This window comes from Alternaria ethzedia (assembly GCF_023757985.1).
Source record: "Alternaria ethzedia strain BMP 0044 chromosome Unknown scaffold_6, whole genome shotgun sequence".
In the NCBI taxonomy this organism is placed as follows: Eukaryota; Fungi; Ascomycota; class Dothideomycetes; order Pleosporales; family Pleosporaceae; genus Alternaria; species Alternaria ethzedia.
In genome coordinates, this window is record NW_026056199.1 from 835,381 (window position 1) to 855,975 (window position 20,595).

General features: G+C 53.5%; 5 protein-coding genes across 5 annotated transcripts; 1 reads left to right on the forward strand and 4 right to left on the reverse strand.

The window, feature by feature from the left end:
• Positions 1–6,177: 6,177 nt before the first annotated feature.
• J4E87_003560 (uncharacterized protein) lies at positions 6,178–7,388 on the reverse strand (the record flags this gene model as incomplete). The annotated part of the gene is made up of 2 exons (XM_049375185.1): positions 6,178–6,894; positions 6,942–7,388. 2 exons carry the CDS (start codon positions 7,386–7,388, stop codon positions 6,178–6,180), a joined length of 1,164 nt encoding a protein of 387 aa, XP_049235107.1.
• Positions 7,389–10,286: 2,898 nt separating this feature from the next.
• Positions 10,287–11,886, reverse strand: J4E87_003561 (uncharacterized protein; the record flags this gene model as incomplete). Its single annotated transcript, XM_049375186.1, has 4 exons — positions 10,287–11,015; positions 11,070–11,114; positions 11,327–11,664; positions 11,859–11,886. The coding sequence occupies 4 exons, from the start codon at positions 11,884–11,886 to the stop codon at positions 10,287–10,289; spliced, it is 1,140 nt and encodes a 379-aa protein (XP_049235108.1).
• A 2,641-nt stretch (positions 11,887–14,527) lies between these two features.
• Positions 14,528–15,385, reverse strand: J4E87_003562 (uncharacterized protein; the record flags this gene model as incomplete). The annotated part of the gene is made up of 1 exon (XM_049375187.1): positions 14,528–15,385. The coding sequence occupies one exon, from the start codon at positions 15,383–15,385 to the stop codon at positions 14,528–14,530; it is 858 nt and encodes a 285-aa protein (XP_049235109.1).
• Positions 15,386–17,431: 2,046 nt separating this feature from the next.
• On the reverse strand, positions 17,432–18,442 carry J4E87_003563 (uncharacterized protein; the record flags this gene model as incomplete). The annotated part of the gene is made up of 1 exon (XM_049375188.1): positions 17,432–18,442. One exon carries the CDS (start codon positions 18,440–18,442, stop codon positions 17,432–17,434), a length of 1,011 nt encoding a protein of 336 aa, XP_049235110.1.
• A 226-nt stretch (positions 18,443–18,668) lies between these two features.
• Positions 18,669–20,413, forward strand: ALG11 (asparagine-linked glycosylation protein; the record flags this gene model as incomplete). Its single annotated transcript, XM_049375189.1, has 3 exons — positions 18,669–18,979; positions 19,035–20,161; positions 20,217–20,413. The coding sequence occupies 3 exons, from the start codon at positions 18,669–18,671 to the stop codon at positions 20,411–20,413; spliced, it is 1,635 nt and encodes a 544-aa protein (XP_049235111.1).
• Positions 20,414–20,595: the final 182 nt, after the last annotated feature.

Genomic DNA, 20,595 nt, shown 5'->3' on the forward strand with positions numbered 1-20,595 from the left:
ATATCTCTTTCATATGTCCAAGGGGCGCATAACGGGAACTGGTAATGGTATTAAGCGATGGAGTCTCGGTTCGTTTCACCATCTACAGATACCAATAGTAATACATCTTGTCAAGATCGACTATCGCGAGGTCTTCCCTGAACGTGAGAGATATTCAATCAACATCTGCTCACTCGAGCAGAAGTAGCCGTATCGATATACATAGCTTGGACTCTATCAACATGTAATCAATATCTACCTTGATTGTTTGAGAAATGTTCCGTGCCCGTCATGTTCATGACGACTCACATTCTCCTTCCCATTTGTTGCGACTATTATGTTCACAAGCAACAAACAGGACATGGCCGAGAACGCAACTCTGATCGCCGAGGAGATGGCCAGCGACAACTTCGACGAAAGTACAGATGAAGGGATTCCGACAATGACAACGGGAGTGACAGCGACAGCGCACTTGAAAACGAAGTAGGGGCGATACCAAGCGAAGACCTCGAGCGCCTACACTGGTCGATTCTCGAAGACACATCTCGTATCCAAGTACACTCCGATGCATCCGCAAGGCCTACCACTATACACACACCCTTCCCAGACCATCCCATCGCCAAACAGTCCGTTATTTCACCACCCTGCCGCAAGATCGCCTTCGACCTCCCTGTGGTGGCCTACATCGAAACGACCAGCTGCAAGCGACTGCGTCATTTGATCATTACCAATCCAGATAACGGCATGATCACCGTTGCCGATACAGTTGAGTAGCTCTCGCTCTACGTTAACGAAAACAGACACGACATATCTCAAGTCGTAGGGTTCAGCATGAACTTGAACCCCCCCATCACTTATATAGATGACGCACCGTTGAATACCAAACTCCTCTTCGTAGGGGCCTCAGACAATGTTTTTGACGGGGAATACTACGATATAGGCGTAGATGAATGATAGGACATGAATGCAAACACTGAAAACCAAAAGAACAAAGAAACACAATCCCCAACGGTCTCTTGAAGACCAGGGGAAGCGAGATAGGGCACTCCCGCATCATGCAAGAACCATTCCACTCTAACAGAAACCACACCCAGACGGATGCTCACCTTCTAGAACCCGCGACACAGATTGCGCGAGCATACGTTGAGCTCAGCCAAATCTGACACATGGTCATTGTCGTCTATCGACGTCCATGTGGTTTACCGGGGAACAAGGGAAACAGTAAGCAAAATAGATTAGAGCCCTACTATATGGAAATAACTCGACACACGCGCCCAGACGGCACCATGGCAGTCCACGGCCGGCCCGGATCGGTCAGTCAATGTGGAGTTTTAGGGTCTAACCTTCTGCGAGAAACCGAACACTGACAGGGACGTGGATGTCGAACAAACGTTCTGCGACGGACGCAGCGAGGAAGGCGCGAGTACGGATTAAATGGCGTGCTTTCACGTGCCTTGATATATGTATGTGAGTGCATGTGGCATCGTGAGAAACCTACAGGACCGATAACCCATGGTGTTGGGTATTCTGTCCATCAATGTTCGTCAGCCTCATCGTCGATCGCAGGGAAGAATGTATCGTGGGAACCTTCCTATTGCAGAGAGCCGTGAGAGCAGGCCCGAAGGAGGAGGGCGCGGCGCAAGTTGATTAATCTGCTCGGTTTGGAAGGTCTAGAATATTGTTGGGGGTAAGGAAGTAGGGGGTGATGCCTCATCTCCATGATGTTGTGCTGGTGCTCCACGCGCAAAAGTGCGATCACGATCCACGATCACTGCTGCTCGATCACGATGCGGCATGGGGGTGACGCGGTGTAACGTGCCGCCTTGTCTAGGCTCTTGACATGGTATACACAGATTGTACATGTATGAATGCACTAGCGACCCGTGTGTGCAGTAGTACGGGCGGAACTTCGAGTTTACATCATGCCGTTTTTTTGCTGGACATGGTGAGGTTAGTGCAGACAACTCCCCTACCGATCGTGAGTTTAAGCGGGGCTGAAAAGTGTAAGCAGAGGCATAAGCTATCCGGAATACATCCCATATACATACTCCTACACCGATACACGTACCTAGTAAGAGAGGCCCCAAAGTATTGGCCAAGCAACGACCAGAGCGAATCGCTTAGTCGGTTATTGTGATGCTATTCATACCAATATCGCCATCATCGATTACTTGCAAGCATGCAAGGCACCATCACAACCTGTCCCTTCTCCATTCCGACATGTGCTCCGATGAATCCCACCACACGCACACCAAGATCAACAAACTGCAGTGGCTGTGAGAGCCCACTATCCTAACGGCAGTTACTGCTTAGCGCCGCTCGTCACACACGATCATGTCTCATGGCGCATGCGATCAGCGGCGTGCTGCTTTTGGCCCTGCTTCCTGCCCCTCACTAGTGTCTTGATCCGCTGACACAGCTGTCTATCTTGACCTCAACGGGAAGGCGACGATCAGTGTGCGCTGCTTTTGCTACGTCCTTCGCGCTAACGGGATAAGGAGAGCTGGCGGGAAAGGTAGAATGCTGCACGCGGGTTGGACGACCACTTTGCATGCTTGGGCCATATTGCGTCGATTGGTTTGCTTGAAGATTTGTGTCATTACAAACTCGCGATTTCGATGTTCGACATGCAATGGCGTCGGCGGTTCAGCTGCGCCCCCTTTAACGTTCGTGCGGGGTCGGGAATGCTAAGACAAACTCCTTTGCCTTCCGCCAGTTCCCCATCTTCCTATTCGCGAGGACGCGCAGGGAGATTGGACATGCTCCGACCATGTCTTACGTGAAAATAGATGGGTAGCATCTCCACTGGGTAACGAGCGAAAGATCAGCGGGCTTTTGGTACTCCACAACGCTGCTGTTGTATCTCTAGGTGATCGTCGAGACTAGGTGACGATTAAACCTTCGACGTCACATCGTGTGGCTTATCTCCAGCGAACAAGATATGCTTTCTAGAAGGCTTCGAGAAGTTTTGCCACTCTCGTGTTTGCTTTTGTGCGAAACCCCTCTCTTGGCCCAGGTCCATGTGTTCCACGCTGGTGGGTGCGATGATGGAAGAGAGATGAGGGGTAAATCGCACAAAGCGGCCAGGGTAAACAGGTCTATTACGTTGCGCAGACTTCGTCATCGTGCCTGCGCGAATTTCGACGTCGTTGGTAATAGCTATGCAATTGAGAGACTGGTTGTACGTTTAGCTGGTAAGATCCAGTTAGCCCGGTGGAGTGATTTTTCGCAGTTTACAAGTCCGTCGATAACGATGTTACCTGCACATTGACGAATCACGGCTTTACCTCCCCTTTCTGCTCCGCGGAGGGCATCTTGCATCGGCGAACGGGTGTTGCCGTCAAGTGGTTAGTCGGTCGGTCTTGGTATTTTGTAGTCCGGCTTGGAACGTAATGATTACTGGTAGGTTTGGACGGCGTGCTGCGCTGCTGGCAAGTCTGTCTGCAATGCAATGGCCGCGCGGGAGGCTGTGCGCTGGGTACAAGTGCCGGGCAGGCTTGGGTGGATGGGGAAGGAGACAGGACAATCTCAGTGTGCGCGCGGGAATAAAGCGATAGAGTTGCGGGAATGGGAGATTGCGATACTGTGAATAGATTCTTAAATTGATTGAGGCTGAAGAACTGCAGACGAATACTTGCAGCGCTCATTTTCTTGGTTGGTGTGTGCGCGATACCTGACGAGAGGGCAGCCGTTGAAAGCGATAAAATCTAGTCATGTAGCGTACCTCATACCTAGGTATCTTTCCATTGTGACCTGATGAACCTTCAACTCGGATATACATATACGCAGCGACGTCGCTAGCTTGTACAGTTGATCAGCAACGCGAAAAGCTCCATGACTCTGCGCTGTCGAGATCTTCCGCCCCAAGCGTCAAGGTCCTGAAGTTGAGGTCGTGCTTCAGCACAAGCCATCACAATATCAAATACCTCCACGAACAACACCTTTCAACAAGACAAGACATCCCAGAGGCCGTCGAGTCATATCTTCCACCAGTGTCCAAGTGAAACTTGTCACGCCTGAACATCGATTCAACGTCCCATCTTTGAAACGAGTTTACCCGCATGGTACCTCGAGCCGCCGTAAGCGCTGAACGACAACAATATCAAGGAAGTTATGGTATAGCACATTACGGATATCGTTGATGCCGTAGATACTACCTGGCCCGGGCACATTGTATAGGAGATTTGTAGATGCTGGCCGTATACCGTATACATTCAGCAATGTAACTCCCCTTAGACATCACATCGTCGTCCCAGGAGAGCGATTACCTCATCCACCCCAGCACAACGGGGTCCCGAAACCACGTTCGCGGCAATGCAAATGCACGCCAACTCCACGTGCTGCCTCGCTCAAGGGCCCACCTAAAAAGAGAATAGAACAAAACCAAACGTTCGTGCACGAGGGAGGAACCAGGAATTGTGCATAGCGTTTTGTGATGTACACTTTCCCTTTACGCCACCACCAACATTACTCGCTCTCGCATCCTTTGGCGTGCGGCACAGTTGCAGGAAAGGAGGACTTCGGGCTTGGCAACGACATGTGAACGGCGTTCTGGACACGAAGGGCGGATTCCGCGAGCATGGGATTGGTAATGTGCCATGTTCCTGAAGTTTGGGGTCGGCGAGCGGGCTGGCGCGCTCGGTTACACGTCGTTGGTGCTGCGTGGTTGAGCTGGAGCGCGAGGCTGATCGGTGTGCTCATGTATGTGATATAGGGATAGAGTTTGGGTTCATTGGGATGATGTGAGAAAGAGATCCGCGGAGGCGGCCTATCGTTACGCCTTGGTTGGTGTGCTCGTATGGTGTGTGGTTCGGATCCGGATAGGAAGGGGAGAGGCGTGTGAGAAAATAGCAAGAGCCATCTGAACCAGTATCGTGCACGCCTGAAATGTGGCAACTATCGACCGACTCATAGCACGTGGCCTAAGACGCCACCCCGTGATGGGACAACTGCCATGACAAAGTCTCCGCCTACTCATCCTTCCACCCCAATTTCAAGTTCACCACCCAACACATTGGTCTACGCTTCACACGTCACGCATCTTCCTTCGGCGATTGCCCTCGCACCGGGCACCTCGGGCACCGCATCCCTTACCCAACCCGTGGCCATGGGTAGCACATCAATGGCGTAGCTGAAAGTACACGATGGAAAGAAGGGCTTTCCCAATCCAGCAGCTCATTCGCCCGGGTCCTCGGCGACCGTCTCCAGCCCAGCGGAGAGAAGTAGGGGCGGAAAGGATCCAAGGGATACCGCGGAGTCGGTGTTCAAGGAGTGGAAAGGAGATTGCTATTAGTGGTGTGTCCCATATGACCACCGATGGGCGTCCCGGTTATACGGCGAAAGGGATTGATTGAGGATATCCCTTTGCTTTGCGTTCGGCGATTCCTTGCGTAGCCTATGCGCACGAGAAGATCTACATGCTGTCCCGGACGAAAGAGCGCCCGATGCAAGGCATCAGGTTGGTGGGCGCTGTGTAAGATGCGATTTGTTGATGTGGAGGCAGTGGAGTTCCGATATGTTGGTACAGAAAGGGAGTCGGAGGTACCACGGCGATGGCGTAGACAACCTGTATCCGACATTGCCTGTTTGAGTAAGAACGTCACAGCAAGGGAACGGCATTGAAACAGTTTTTGTGTGTTGTTGACCAACAATGGTAAACAGTCGTGATTCTAGCGCTTCATGCGCTTTGGTATCTACTCCAATCCGAACCCCATCCATGCCTATGAACAGTCAATGCGCCTCGGAAACAAATCCGAAGCACGCCCGCTTTGGGGCAAAGTGAAAAGTAGCCGTAATGATACAGAAAAAATATTCAAAACCGTCCGCCCAGTAGGTCATTCGTGATATGCTCTTGATAGATGGAAACGTCAAATGTAACGCCTGGGCCTAGCCACTGCAAGTGGATATAGGAAGTGTGGCCGCCAAGTTTCGCAACGCCGTTTCGCAAAATGTCTAGTAGTTTGAAGTTGAGAAGGAAGTGGAAATGCCGAAAACAACCTCGCCGGGTCGTGTGAGCCAGTTGCGCCTTCGCATGCCCGTGGACTCGGGTGGGGAAATCAGTTACGCCGGTGTTTATGCAACCCAGTATGCAAGGTCAAGGTGATGCAAATCGCTCTGATTGCATCTTCGTAATCGTGTCGCTTTTGAATGACGGAATGTCGGTGTGATGGTAAAGAATGTAGGAGGTGAGTGGGTAGCTTAGAATAGACCACCCTCGACAACGCCTGGTTCGTCGTCTCGGAGCTGGCCGCCGCTCTTCTTCTTGGGCCAGAGCTTGCTGCTTACTCGCTTCCAGCTATCCCGGGTAGCGCTGGCGAGGCCATTGTGCTCTCCTCGGCTGTTGCGAGGGCTGGGTGTGCCGCTATTTGAGCCAGTGTCGTAGTAGGCTTGATGGAAGTCGGCCATGGGGTAGTCGCTCATGGGCGGTGTGCCGGGGGGTGTAAGCGGGTCGCTCATGCCCGATGGGCTACTGGCACTGCCAGAGTCATCGGTCAATGCATCGCTGCCACTAGTGTAGCCAGATGTAACACGGGTGTGTGCTTGACCGGAAGAGGTCGGCTGAGAGTGGAACCGAGAGTGTGAGAAGGGTCTCGAGGCCATGAAGCCAGACGTCAGTGACGACGGTGCCGATGCTCGTTGGTGGGCAGGCACGGGCGGCTGTGACGAGCGGGAGAGCATACTCCGCTCCTCGTAGCTGCGGGTCGATGAACGCGAGATGTTGCTACCAGCGTAGCTCTCGTGGCTGGCGGGGTGAGCGCTCTGTGGGCTGACCGAGTTGAGGAACGAGACCAGTACGCTCTCCTCCATGAGCTCGTTGATCTTGGCCACGGCACTGTCTAATGCCGATGGGTGGGGCGGGACGTATGAGTCGGAGAGGCTTAGTAGAGTGTCGCGGACTTCGGCGGGAAGGTTGACCTGCGGCTGTTAGTGGAGGTTCGGTGTGTAGGATTGAAAGAACGTACTTCTCGTGGGCCGGACTCGCGGATGTAGGCGTCAATCAATCGACGCCAGAGCATCAGCACGTAGCCGCACTCTTCGGACAATGGCGAGATGGGGCTGCCCGGATGGCGGTTGACCATCTTGGAGTAGTGCTTGCGGTAGCGGGAGGCGTCCATGGTGAATTCGAGGTTCTCGAGGCAGTGGTTCTGGGACAGGAAGGCCATGAAGGAGGTGAGGGTGTAGGGCGGCGGGGCGGTGTTGCTGAGGATCTCTTGTAGGTTGGGTTTCCGGCATTGCGGGCTGGGGATGTTCTTGGGTATCGAGACGGTCAGCGGGGCGGGCTGGCAGTCGGACAGGGCCATCTTGACGTCGCGGGCATCAAAGTCTTGCAGCGAGGGCGTGGGCGAGGACGAGGCGGTCGAGTCGGTGCGGATGGACAGGGCGTGGCTTCCGGATTTGCGTGTGACCATGACGCTGCGCCAGAACTGCTTGTAAACACGGCGGGCGTCCTTCCTGCTCTGCTCGTCGAAGCCTTCACAGGAACAGAGTTGCAGTTGTTGCGCCAGCTTGGCGTTGGCGGCACGAGGTTCGGGCGAACCTAGTGTCTTGGGCGGTGGTGGGAAGTTATCGCTCCGGCGGCGGCAGCATCGGGGGTGGGTGGGAGTGGTAGGCGGGTGCTGTATATACGTTGGTGTGGGTAGGCGTGTGGTGAGACCGAAGTGCGTCAGGACGTGGCTATGGACAGCAGGCTATGGACAGGTGCGGCTCAGCGTGGTTTTGAGCAAGCGGCAGTGGAGAGTCAGGGAGTCTTGGGTCAATGCTTGGGCGGAAAGCTCAGTCAGGACGCACACGCCAGGGCCCACCAGCGGTTTGGCCATCACGAAGGATCGAGGGCCCATGGCTGAGGGCTCGCTGCCGTAAAAGCGGCGGCACGCGCTACCTGGGCATTGGCCGCCCATGTCTTCTGGAAGACGCACGCCCGCATCATCATCCTGGCCGAAACCGCCCCCTGCTGCTCAGTGTTGCCACGCCGATGGGTGCTGATGGCCGTCTGCCCTGCCCGACCTGGCCGCCTGCTGTGACAGACTGCGACACTGCACACTGCGACATCAGCGCCGCCGACGAACGACGCGTCGCTTTCCGAGGGCGTGGGAGGTCGCACCGCAGACAGCCAGCACGGTCGCTCTCTCTATCTCACCAGCCATGCCCGTCTGGTTGCGACGCCCGGCACTAGCTGCGTGCATAGATTACCTTGGCCCCCCAGCCTTGTGCGTCGCCGCAGCCCTCTCTAGCAGCCGACTGGGCGTAGCCTGCCCCAAACGGCCCTTTTAGACGATAAAGACCACCCTTCTCCAGTTTCCGTCGCCTTTCCTTACCAGTCCGTACGAGTTGCGAGACGGATGGCAATCGAGTGCACAGTGGAGGTCCCAGGGACGTGGAATGCGCAGCCTGAGCACCTCCCAGCACGCCGCAAACGACGGCGGAGCCCACTAATCCACCCTATGACTCTGCCTACGCAACAAAGGAAAGTAGATCGATCGCACGCCCGCCCATGTCTCTTGCTTGCTTTGTCACAGCATGTACAGCCCACATTGAACTACACCATGCCCAGTGTCACCTGCTGCCGCGTGATGTGCACGCGCAACGGTACTTGATCAAGTCGTCCTCGCCAATCACGCTCCTGATGTCTTACACCACGCCCGCCCGCACGGCCACACGCTTGGCCCTCGCCCTACGCCTGGGGTCAGACTCGTCCTCCAAGTGCTCCCCAATCTCGCCCATTACTGACGCAAACCCGCCCTCAGCCAACCGCCCTCCACTTGGGATGCGCCGGCGCCTCTCTAGCCTTCTAGCACCCTTCTTAGCAAACACTCCCACACCGTGCATGAGTACACCGTGCCAACGACTGTAGGTGTATACTCACGCATGCTCTTTCTTTTGTGCCCGCTGCTCTATCCACCCGGCTACACAATCCTGCCCTGCTATCCTGCCAGCTATCCCGCCAGCGTCTCGCTGTCTCAAACGAGGGAATGCTGACGTTCCACCAGCGCTACCATCAGGCCACCCACCCCCAAATCCCTGCCCCATCGCACTTTCTTTCACCGTGCCACCGAAGAAATCTTCTAGAACGATTTCATCCTTCTAGAAATTTACCCGAACCTGCCTAGTGCTTCCACACCTGCCCTGCGCGTCGATCCAGGATCTCCGTCAACCTCCTGCATGTCCAGCGAAACGCCTGTAACACTTCACCCTCGAAGCCTTCACCTCGGAAATCGCTCACCCATTCGATGTAGCGCTGCCACCTGTTGAGGGCGCCTTCGGGCTTTCTCCAAGCGCTGACCCTGCCGTGCTTCGTGAAGATGCAAATGTGGCGCTTCTAGAAGGACTGCTGTGTCGTTGCAGCACCGCCAGTAGCCGGCTAACGACTCAGCTCGCGCCGACGCGCACCCAAATTCATTCCGCACCGAAAATTTTGAGCCGCCAACAAAAAAAGCTCGGAGCCTCAGGAACACAGCATGACGCAGCCAGTGGGCCATTTTTTGTTCGCGTAGTCGTGATTCACCCGCTTCACCGCTTCGTGGGGTTTCGTTTTTTAGCCGCATCCCACGCTCCGTCGGAGCACCGCGATCGCTGAAACTACACGCTGACCTTGGCGGAGTCTCTGCTGTTCGAGCCTCAGTCAAGTCGGAACGACATGTCCTCTCCTTGCATGGTGGCGTCCATAATGTGCGCCTTTTTGCTTGTTAGAGCCCCAACGACCACGCCCTCGGTACCAGCTTCCCGACGTTGAGTTGAAGAAATCCTCACTACCAAGGCCATGTTGGCCCTGTGTCATGATTTCGAGCAATCACGAGATTCATGGCATTTAGCCTTAGTTTCCATTCTTTGCACAGCATTGCCTGTCCACACTCCACATTGTGGTGTTGAGCTTGGACTCAAGCATTGATTGCTTCGGAACCGGCGACCGCCCACCGAAGAGACGCCAGGTGTACATGAAACCGGACCGATGTGGACCGTAACCACTGTTTGAGCGATGCACTGATGCGTCTGCGCTGGCACACACAGTGAGCAGAAAAAGGAAAGAGGTAAAAGACATGCTGGTGGTTATCAAACTGCTTCAAACATAGGGCCAGCCGTACATGCTGGTGCCGATCCTATGCCGTTGCCGATGAGTCAATCGGCTGACGTCGTTACCAAGCGACGTTGGTTACGTTTGCCCTGGATCCCACGACAGCCTGCAACACGCGAGTGCTTCGATCGGGTTACCTGTCTCCCCAACAAGACGCCCGTCTAGGTAACTCCTTGGTGTTTTTCACGTCGTTCGTTTCACGGCTCTTGACAAGGCAGTTGAGGTCCATGCTACATCGTCATCCCACTTTCTGCATGTCCATCTGCAACCGTGTCCCGGCTTGCGTCTCGAGCGCAGCGACATCTAGATCCCATCCCTTCCCCCTCATCTCGTCCCCATATTTTTCAAACGTCGCCCGGACGTCCTCCAACGTCTGCCTCAACTCAGCCTCCAGGCGATCCTTGGTCGGAGGTAGTGCTTCATTGGGCTGATCACCCGAGTGCCCATTCCCATCTCGGGCCCTCTTCGCAAGCAACAGTGCGTGAGCCCATGCTTTGAGATGATCCGTCGGTCCACACTCTGCTTTCAGTGCAATGGAGATATAAGATGCGGATGCAGCGGGACACATGATGTATGCCTCGCTGGCGAAGACGGTTAGTAGTTCGGAGATTTGTATAGTCCGCAGAGCGAGCGAGCCCGTTTGCCTATTTTCTTCCCCTATCCGGCCTAGCATATCCTGGAGAGATACGCCAATCTTACACTGGCCGAGCACTTCGTCGTCGGACCAGCGCAATACGTCACCTCTGTGGAAGATGCGCTCGCGCTTAGACACTTCGGTCGGACTCAGCACGACGTCGTGCTGGAACATGTTGCTGAACAGGATGTTGGCGCGCTGCCTGTTGAGGGATGCGATGCTGACGGCCCTCACAGCGGCATAGTTGGTCGCTAGATGTATTCCTAGCAGGAAGATGAGTGTGCTCCATGTCGCAAAGGGTGAGGTGATGTAGGATACTACCAGGCTGCCTGCCTAGCCGGCGTATTAGTAATCACATCAGCACTGTGTAAGCTCGGCGGTACTTACAAGCATACCCATTAGAGAGATGACTGTCTCTTGGCTCGAGTCTTTCTAAGCATTAGTCAGTAACGGTCATGTGTACCCAACCTACACTGTGCCCCACAGCATAAGTCGTAAGCCATCTATGCAGATCTGTGTATTGGGCATGATAGCACATGGCTCAACACCCATTGTACTCGGAGTAAGACACGTGCTTGTAGTCGTCCGATTACTTTTCTGCTCGCTGTTTCATAGTGAAGAAGAAAAGAAAACAGCAAACTCACAGCGTTCACCTCCCCCAAATTCCCTTTCTTCGCAAAATGCGCACTCAAACTCGCTTTCGCACTTCCTGCACAAACCCCACATAGGGCTCTCAGACAGCTCGAGAAGCTCAACACAGCCACGCGGATGGGTTTGGGGAAGGCGGGCGATAAGCAGTCGAGCACCATGGCTGTGTCGTTGAAGACATCGGCGGCTAGTCGGTACATTTTGCATTCAGGCTCGAGGGCTGTGCCGAGACGGTGCGCGAAGAGGATCGTAGCGATGCGGCCGGTGGACTCTTGGAGGACGGAGAGGAGGAGGGCGGAGGTGGGGGAGGCGGTTGAGTCGCCGACGCCGACGCCTGGGTGGGTGGTTAGATGGGTGGTGGTGGGATTTGCTGTTGGGTGTCATCGTGATGGAGTGTCTCCATGTTAGGTGCTTGTGATGTACAGTCCTTTCTCTTGAAAACCTTGTTGACCACGCAGAGTACCTGCTTTACCCAAGGATGGGGGAATCATATGCTGAGTATACTTCATACCGCACATGAAAACATACCTTCCAGAACAGCTCTCGAAGCCAACATCCCCGCAATCGACGACGAAAACGCTTGAAGCGAGTCCTACATCAACATATCTTCATCAGCTTTCCTGTGTCCCTGATATTCCAACCATCGTGCATCAGAAGAGGAAAGGTCTCACTGAAACATACATAGATCTGATAATGGATATAATCCTCCGTCACACTCTGCGGATATCCCGCTGGCAGAAAGACATCAAGAAGGCGTTGCGCATAGCTCTTTGCTTCTTTGGGGTACTAAAATGGTGGAGATGTTATGTCAGTGACCGTACACACATCTTCCACCAACGCGTCTCTGTAGTCAGACTTGCAGTACAAACACCGAGATATCAAACGCAAGTAAACCAAATAACTCATATCGAAGTAAGACGAGACGTGCATACAACGTACAATCACATCAACCCTCTTGCCTTCCGCAGAAGTAACGTACTGCGCCACCAGATTCCCCGCCTCGTCTTTCTCGGCTATCTCCAGCGCCATCGATACGCATGCAGGCAGTCGAGTGGTGTGAGAACGGTGTGACTCGTGCCCGCGTAAAACGCCCAAGGCCGGTACAGGTGGCTTCGAAATATCGCGCTAGTGTCTTGTCTCCGTAAACGGTTTGGTGGAATTGGTGGAGTGGAAGTACGCGGGGAGGGGAAGGATCGATGGGGGGAAGAGGGGCTGGAACGAACGGAACCCGTGTGTAGATCCATCGCGCTTACCTACCTCCCACGATCGACCACTTTTTGTTGGTTTCCATCAGCTTTCATCTCATGTACAATCAGCTTACTTATTATGCTTGCTATCACACTCCTTTGTATGTAGCAAGCACACTGCTGCTTATAGGCAGCTTCCATCTCATGTTAGATGAATCAATACACTCATTTCTCCATCCAACACTTTTGCACATCAAACACATTTCTCCACGATTTGACGAACATCTCACTCCACTTTCTGCGGTATTCTTTCCACGACCCCCGTTCGTTTGCGACGGTGTGGAAAGTGATGCGCCGCTTTACCATTTCCCCTCCTACCGGCCATGGAAAGCGTGGGACTGTGATCTATGCACCCCAGCTGTATGAAGCTAGCTCCAGCTCTTCATCTATCGCGGAGTATCCTCGTTTGATTGCCTTGTATAGCTATCCCAACAAAAACCCTCTTTGCTGCACTGTATTTCATGTTCCCACAAACGGCTTTCCCTGCAACGAGGTGAGCCCGTCCGTGTTGGGTCTTGTTGTTGAGACCGGAGAGTGCTATACGGATACGACATGAGATGGCTGCGTGAGCCGGCTGTCTACATGCACTATAAAATGATGTGAGATTTCGGAGGTATTATTCTGGGCATGCGTGTCTTGGGGTGCGTGATGTGCTTGATATGTGTTAGAAGCGTTCTTGGAGGCTTTTAGGGAACGAGACCGATTGGTACACGTACTGGCGCAGGGAGGAATGGGTGAAGCGGGATGAGGCGGAGGAGTTGTATGTGTCATCTTTGCTTATGTGCATGGTGACTGATCGGTCAGCCGTGTTATCGGTAGTCTGTCTTAAGGTTGTACCTAACGTATGTTTCCTTAAACAGTTACTCATCGTAATGGAAATTTTAGTGTTTCGTGGCGTGTGAATACCAGAAGACATGCTCGTATTAAGGCAGGTACGATCAGAGCATAGTATTTCTTCTTGTATCTAGCAGTAAACGATGAGCTCTCAAGCCAAATATGGTGTGGAATATAGTAGTCGTCGTGACAAAGATGCACTACATACCTAGGTACCTTCCAACGAACCCACTAATATCACGTGTTGCGACATTGCTCCTCCAGAACAGCGGACTTCCCGAGGTCGTGTACCTAGGTATCTTCGTATCAACGCAAGCAATTAGACTTTTGGAGAGACTATGCGTGATACAGCCTATCATGGGCGATCAACTCCAGAGTCGTGGGAAGTGTGATGATGGCTGAAAGTCAAAATCCAGGCGACATCGTTCTCGATTTCTTTAAAGTGCTTCGGAGAAGTCTGGTAGACAGAAGTTTTGATTCGGTCAGATGCAGCGAGTTGGCTCTCTTTACTTTACAGTTACGATTGATGCTGCGACAGAGGAGATGTACACTGCATGCTACAGTCTCTATCGTCCAACACTACGTAAACTCTACGGCTTGTGATTAGAGTAACATACGATTGAGTGCCTGCCGTCTGAATCCGTCTCTTTGCACTCATGAGCATACATGGCTGCAGCTGGAGAACAAACAATTGAAGTATATATTACATTGAACTGTCTTCTTGCAGTGCATCACTGCCGTCTATCCGCAACCCTGCGCAATAAGAGCGCGACCCCCTAAACTAACAATAACCTGGGTATCTAATCGTGTATCCGAATGTTAAGTGGCGGTACGCAATTCCGCTGCATCGTGCCCAAGATATTGTGTACCATGCAGCGTGTACCAGCCACGCTCTGCAACCATCCCTCCCCACCTTGTAAAATACCGTGAACTCCAAACATTATGTATACCCAAAGTACGAGACTGAGCTCGTATGCGAAGGCCGTAATTCGAAGAAAGATCCGAGAAGCCAAAGTCGACCTTTGAGAGTCATGGTCGCCCATCGTGCGATCCCCAGTGCCTGTCATGACGCCGTTATGACCACTCGGCGTTACTACAAAAGTATCACGCCACCGCTCAAGCATCCCCATCCTCCCTTTTCCTAACCCCCGCCCTTCCAAACCTCATCTTGCCTCCTAGTCTCTCTACCTCTTCGACGGCTGCATCTCGTTGTCGCTCCAACTCTTTAATGTAGTCGATGGCCACTGCCAGCACCATGCTCTTACTGGGCTTCACTGCGCCTGTATCCGTGGCATCACTCTGCGGTAACATGGGCACAGCCCGACGTAGTCGCTCTAGCTCTGCATTGAGCTTTTCGCGGTACTTGCGCTCGACTTCGGTGTGGGGCATGCATTGTGTCCGGGCGATTTTGGCGGTAGTAGTCGCGGTCGGCTCAGAGGCGGGGCGGTGGATGCGAGGTCGGCCTCGTTTGCGTGGAGCAGGTGGCTTGAGTGAGGTGTCCTCGGGAGAGATGCCGTGGTGTGCGGTGGGCGATAGGGATATTGGGCTGCCGTGGCCAGTGGGCGGCGTCGGTAAGGGAGAGGGGTTGGACGGATAGCCGTTGGGGAAGTCGGTTGCAGTGTAGGCGTGTTGGAAATCGGCTGGGCAGCTCAAGGGCGTTGAGCTGTAATTCGGCCATGCGTTCAGAGGAGCTTCACCGCCTGCGCTCGTTGCACTGACAAGTGATGGTGTGCTGACGTAGCTGCTGGGTGCCGGTGCACTCCAATTGACATCTCGGGCCCCTGGCGTGATGGATCGGTTGAAGCACTGGCCGCTCCTGCTGTCGTAGGTATTGAAACCATAGTCGGAAAGTGCGGGATATGACTCCGTGAGGTAAGCGTCGATTTCGTCTGGTGATGGGAAGGCATCGCTGTTGGGAGAGTACATTGGGTTATTCGCGGCCACAGGGAAGGCAGGCAGATTAGAGAAGTCCATCTGGGTGTCTGGATGCCGCGGAGTTGTGTGGGAGGGCGATTATTCCTAGTCACTCAGGTTCGGCGAAGTCTTATGGCAGTATATATTCAAGGGCTATTCGTCCTGTCGTCACTCTGTCATCAGCCTTCTCTTGGTATCCTGGCTAGTGATGGTGCCGGTGATCGGGTTGAAGCAGAATATCGAACGATCAACGGGCAACACACCGGCTTTTGCCAGCTCCCAGAGACTGCGGTAGGCTTGATTGCGCTGCGCCTAGAAGATTCCGAGCTCGGGCGCGCAGCGAAGACGGCGGAGAAGCAACCCGCTGAACTACTGTCACACCAAAACCTCAGCTCCAACCAAACCCCGGTGACAAGACTTTTTTCATGGCCTTCTTGCAGCCATGATAACCGCCACTTGAATGGCCAAACTGCTGGTAATCTCGCAGCGCCCAGTTTTATCATACGATCTGCGCCAGGGTTGCGAGTCTAGAATGGTCTATTCAGTACAGTTGTAGTACGCGATGCCCGCCTCCTCACGGTGTGAGACGCAGCTGTCGTTCCCATGTTGCAGAGTGCCGTGACGTCGATGCAGGTGCTCTGCGAAGTTCGACGCGGGGAAGAAATTCTAGCCGGACAACCCTCCCACATCGAATCACAGCCAGCGAGCTGATACACTATGCCCAATCAATTCCAGGCGGTGACATCCGGTAATACTTTCCTCAGCACCTGGATCTATTCAGCATATGGTCATCGCCGTCTGCTTTGTCCTTCCAGCAGCTTCCACTTCGCTTACCATGGGCATGCGACTTGGCAACGAGCGGGCTCGGTATGTTCCGGTTAGTAACCCTGGAGGACGTTCACGTGGCTCGATTCAGATCGAGATCAAACTGGCAGTGAATTCCAGAACAGTCGACTCTCGGGAGGGGGCGTATGTTGGTCCTCTGGACCACTTCTGAACATCTGCAGCAGTGATGCCGTTATTATGTTCTACGGTGAACATCATGTCATCTCGAAACACCTGGGCCCCAAGTCACGACCAACAGGTACAGGTGCATCACCAACGCTCTTGCATTCCTATCACTTATCAGCTGGCGCATCATACGATGGATGCTTTGAGGGTTTTACGACCTCAGCTCGCCTTGGAGTGAGCAGGTATATCTTAGATCCTTGGCCCCTGTGCCAGGTCATACTAAACCGCTAGCGCATTTTCGAGATGTTGAAGAGCAGTTAGCTGAACACCCCCTTGATCATTTGCACTGCGGAATTCATGACTGCGCAAAGCTTGATTTCTTGGCTTTTGGTTGAAACAATGTACTCCCAAACAATTTGCAGGATTCTGTTACGGCGTAACAAGCAGATGCGACACGGCGCCTTCCTGCGTATTGTCTGATTCGAAACATGCAAAACCACAAACTTTTCTGTACATAGGCCATCCCCCACTTGGGGTGGTCGCAGAGTTCTAGGTGATTACTATACGCACAACCCCTCAATCTAGCGTACAATCATGCCCCAGTATGCCGAAGTATGCCGATATGCTCAACATCGTACTCACATCAAATGAACTCACGTAGATGCCGAGATCGAGACTGGCGAATTTGTTGTTGAGTAGAAACCGGGGGTTGAGACTTGTTCGGATACAGCCTGGATGTTTGTTCTGGCGTTCATAGATCGGTTGGTTTGTGTTTTGTCGTGTCTCCGAGTTAGGTAGGAAAAGCCGTGTTCTTCCATCTCTGCAACTATCATGCTGACCTTCCATTTCTCAGAGGCAGTAAGCTGTCGGTCAAAGACCGGGACCTACAGGCAGCCTACTCCGTAAAGAGGATATTGTGAGCATCTGTGGTGAGAAACCGTATACCCGGACCTGCTGATAGTGACCACAGCCTCCAAGACACACTGAAAAGGTCGAGGCAACAAGATGCGAGTGACTCCATTGTAAGCTACTGATTCAGACGTTTCCTGCGCCGCCTGTCTCCTCACCCAAATGCTCTCTTAAGATTCATCTGTGGCAGTGAAGTGTTTCGATGGTAGTTCAAGGCTCATGGCAATGTACAACACTGGCAAGACCTCACACTTTCCGCCCTTTCGAAACAGGTGGTGGTGGCATGATAAGCGGTCTCTTACACGCCGTGAATCCTCTTGGTGCTGGGTACTTTCTGTCCAGCCAGAGATTCCATAGCATGACAGAGGCTGTACTCGACGACCAGTACAGCATCAGTGCGGCAGGTAGATGCTGACACATGGGGCCGATCAATAGAGCCACCCAGAGTAAAGTCCTTCGAAGTATACCGGGCCACCTCCGATTTTTAGTGCTTTCGACACTATTCTTCGAGGTGTAGATGTTTGCGAACATGATGGCTGATGCAATGAATGGGAGGGCACCTGTAGGATCTGGAACAAGTAGATCCTGGAACCAGAGTACCCCCTCTGTTGCCAGCGAAGGCTCAAAATATGCAGAAGGCGTTACACGCGCAACGGTTTCCCCGAGCTCGTTTGTCATCGTTGTGCCTTCGCCTTTGACGGCTGCGACCACCATACCTACCAGACCATCATGAGCGCCGCATTTCTGCCGTATGACCTCGGCCATGGCGATGAATATAGGTAGTTGCCCAACCGTCCACATGATTTGGCCACTCAAGCTGACGTTCCATCTCTTATCAATCGCCGACGTGACTTCCTTTATCTCTTTACTCGCAGTTACTATGCCCTGTTTTATCGTTCTGAAACCGCCGCGCTTCAATACCTCGTCACGTTTCTTGTAAGCAAGTGCTTCTCGGAGCGGTTGGAGACCAATGTATCGGGCCGCGAGAGCGCGCGACCGAGTTCCGAATGTCGTAACAAGAAGACCGCGGGTGATGAAGGCGGTGATTGGTATGGCGGCATACCATGGTACGGCGGTGTGGACGAGCGACATCAGCTCGTGGGGAAGGTACAGGATGGCATCGACGAGGGGATCCTGTCGCGGGGTCGAAGCGTGGAAGGCGCGAGCCGATGGTCGGCATATCGAAGATGTAGACGTGGTGGAGATTCTCGGAAGCAATTGGCATGCTGGCTGCCGCAGGAGGCGCGACGACAGCATCTTGCTGTAATTTTGGTGTTGCAGCTGGATATCAAAATGTCCGATTCCCGAGAGGAAGAGGCTCCCACTAGCGCGTCAGGGTCCCACGCTCTCGGGCCGGCGCCAGGAACGAACCGATGTCATCCCACCTGAACAGCTGTCGCTTTGCCCAAACATTTGCCCATGGCTGAATGAGTCTTCGCTGTCTGCCTCTCCCCACTGTGCCTCCGTCCGGCGTTGTTCCACGATGGGTCTCTTGCCCATCTTCCTCTCGCTACTGCTACCCGCACTTTTGGCTACCGTCCTTCTTCCCAAGACCCTGCGCTTCGCTGCGGAAATAGTGGGACAACATCTCCGACGATCCTCCCGTACACGACGAGAGTTACTACTGGCTAGGGTAGCAAGCGAGACCAAGACATTCGAGGCGCAGCAAAAGAACAAGAAGAGAGAGTACGATGACTGGGAACAGGTCGGGAATATACCTCCTGGCAGTGCAGTGAAGGATGGACCGGCAGATAGCGAATGGGACGGCATAGTGGGCTTCTTCCACCCTTTCTGGTAGGAATAGCATGCTCTTGGACTAAGAGTTGTCGCTGACAGGCTGTTCTTATAGTAATGCAGGAGGCGGCGGCGAACGAGTCCTTTGGGCTGCGATCCGAGCAAACCAGAAGCGCTGGCCAAAAGCTACTTGCATAGTCTACACTGGCGACCACGACGTCGACAAAGCCGCCATTTTGAAGCGTGTCAAAGACCGCTTCAACATCCAACTATACCCGCCGACTGTCCACTTCCTCTACCTTACGACTCGCGACTGGGTACTCGCGAGCACATGGCCGCGATTCACACTACTGGGCCAATCTCTCGGCTCTCTCATTCTCGCCTATGATGCCTTCAGTCTTCTCGTGCCCGACATATTCATCGACACCATGGGTTACGCCTTCGCCCTCGGCCTATCGTCCTTCCTCTTCCCGACCGTGCCGACCGGCGCATACGTACACTATCCGACTATTTCCACCGACATGCTAGATTCGCTACAGGTTGGAGGCCAGGGCATAAATGCAGGAACAGGCGCAGGATATCGAGGCATAGCAAAGAAGAAGTACTGGCAACTCTTTGCTAAGTTATACAGCAAAGTCGGCAGCACCATTGACGTAGTAATGACCAACTCTACATGGACGCAAAGTCACATCAAGTCTCTCTGGGAACCATACCGTATCAAACGAAGCAAGGCAATCGACATCGACGTCGTCTTCCCGCCCGTCGCAGTCGAAGAAGTCATAGAAGCCGTTCCAGTCTCTGAGTCTAGCGAGAAAGACCGCGGCCCCTACCTCCTCTACATCGCGCAGTTCCGACCAGAAAAGAACCACCGACTGATCCTCGAGGCCTTTGCATCCTTCCTGCACTCCAAACCCGACCTCCCAGCGTACCCCAACGATACCCCGAAGCTCGTTCTGATAGGTTCAGTACGAAACTCGCATGACGATGCGAAGCGCGTCTACGAACTGAGGCTCCTAGCACACGAGCTACATATCAAGGACAACGTCGAGTTCATCTGCGATGCGCCGTGGCCGCAGATGCTCGAGTGGATGCGCAAAGCCAGTGTGGGAGTGAACGCCATGTGGAATGAGCATTTCGGAATTGGAGTGGTGGAATACCAAGCTGCTGGCATGATCTCTGTAGTCAACAACTCTGGTGGGCCCAAGCTGGACATTGTGATTGAGGTCGACGGAAAACCTACTGGTAAGTCTAAGCACTTCGCAATACCACATTCAGAACACTACTAACCCTTCACCAGGCTTCCATGCTACAACCGCAGAACAGTACGCCGACGGCTTCCGCAAAGCCCTCACACTTTCCCCCGAAGACACGCTGGACATGCGAAAGCGGGCTCGCCGGTCAGCGGAGCGCTTTACCGATCAAGTATTCGCAGAGAGGTGGCTGAAGAACACCGAGAAGCTCGTTGCCCTGCAAATCGAGCGCACAGCAGAATGAGGAGCGATTCACAAGACTGGGAGCATGGCGTTATACTGGGAATTTTCGATACCACACGTGAGCGTTGGGACGGTTGCATACCACTTAGGAGTCTAGCATCCGATATGAATTCAACTTCTTGCAATATGTACATCACGGAGCACGTGGGTAGAAGTGATGAGTGATTTGCGTATGTGCTGGCT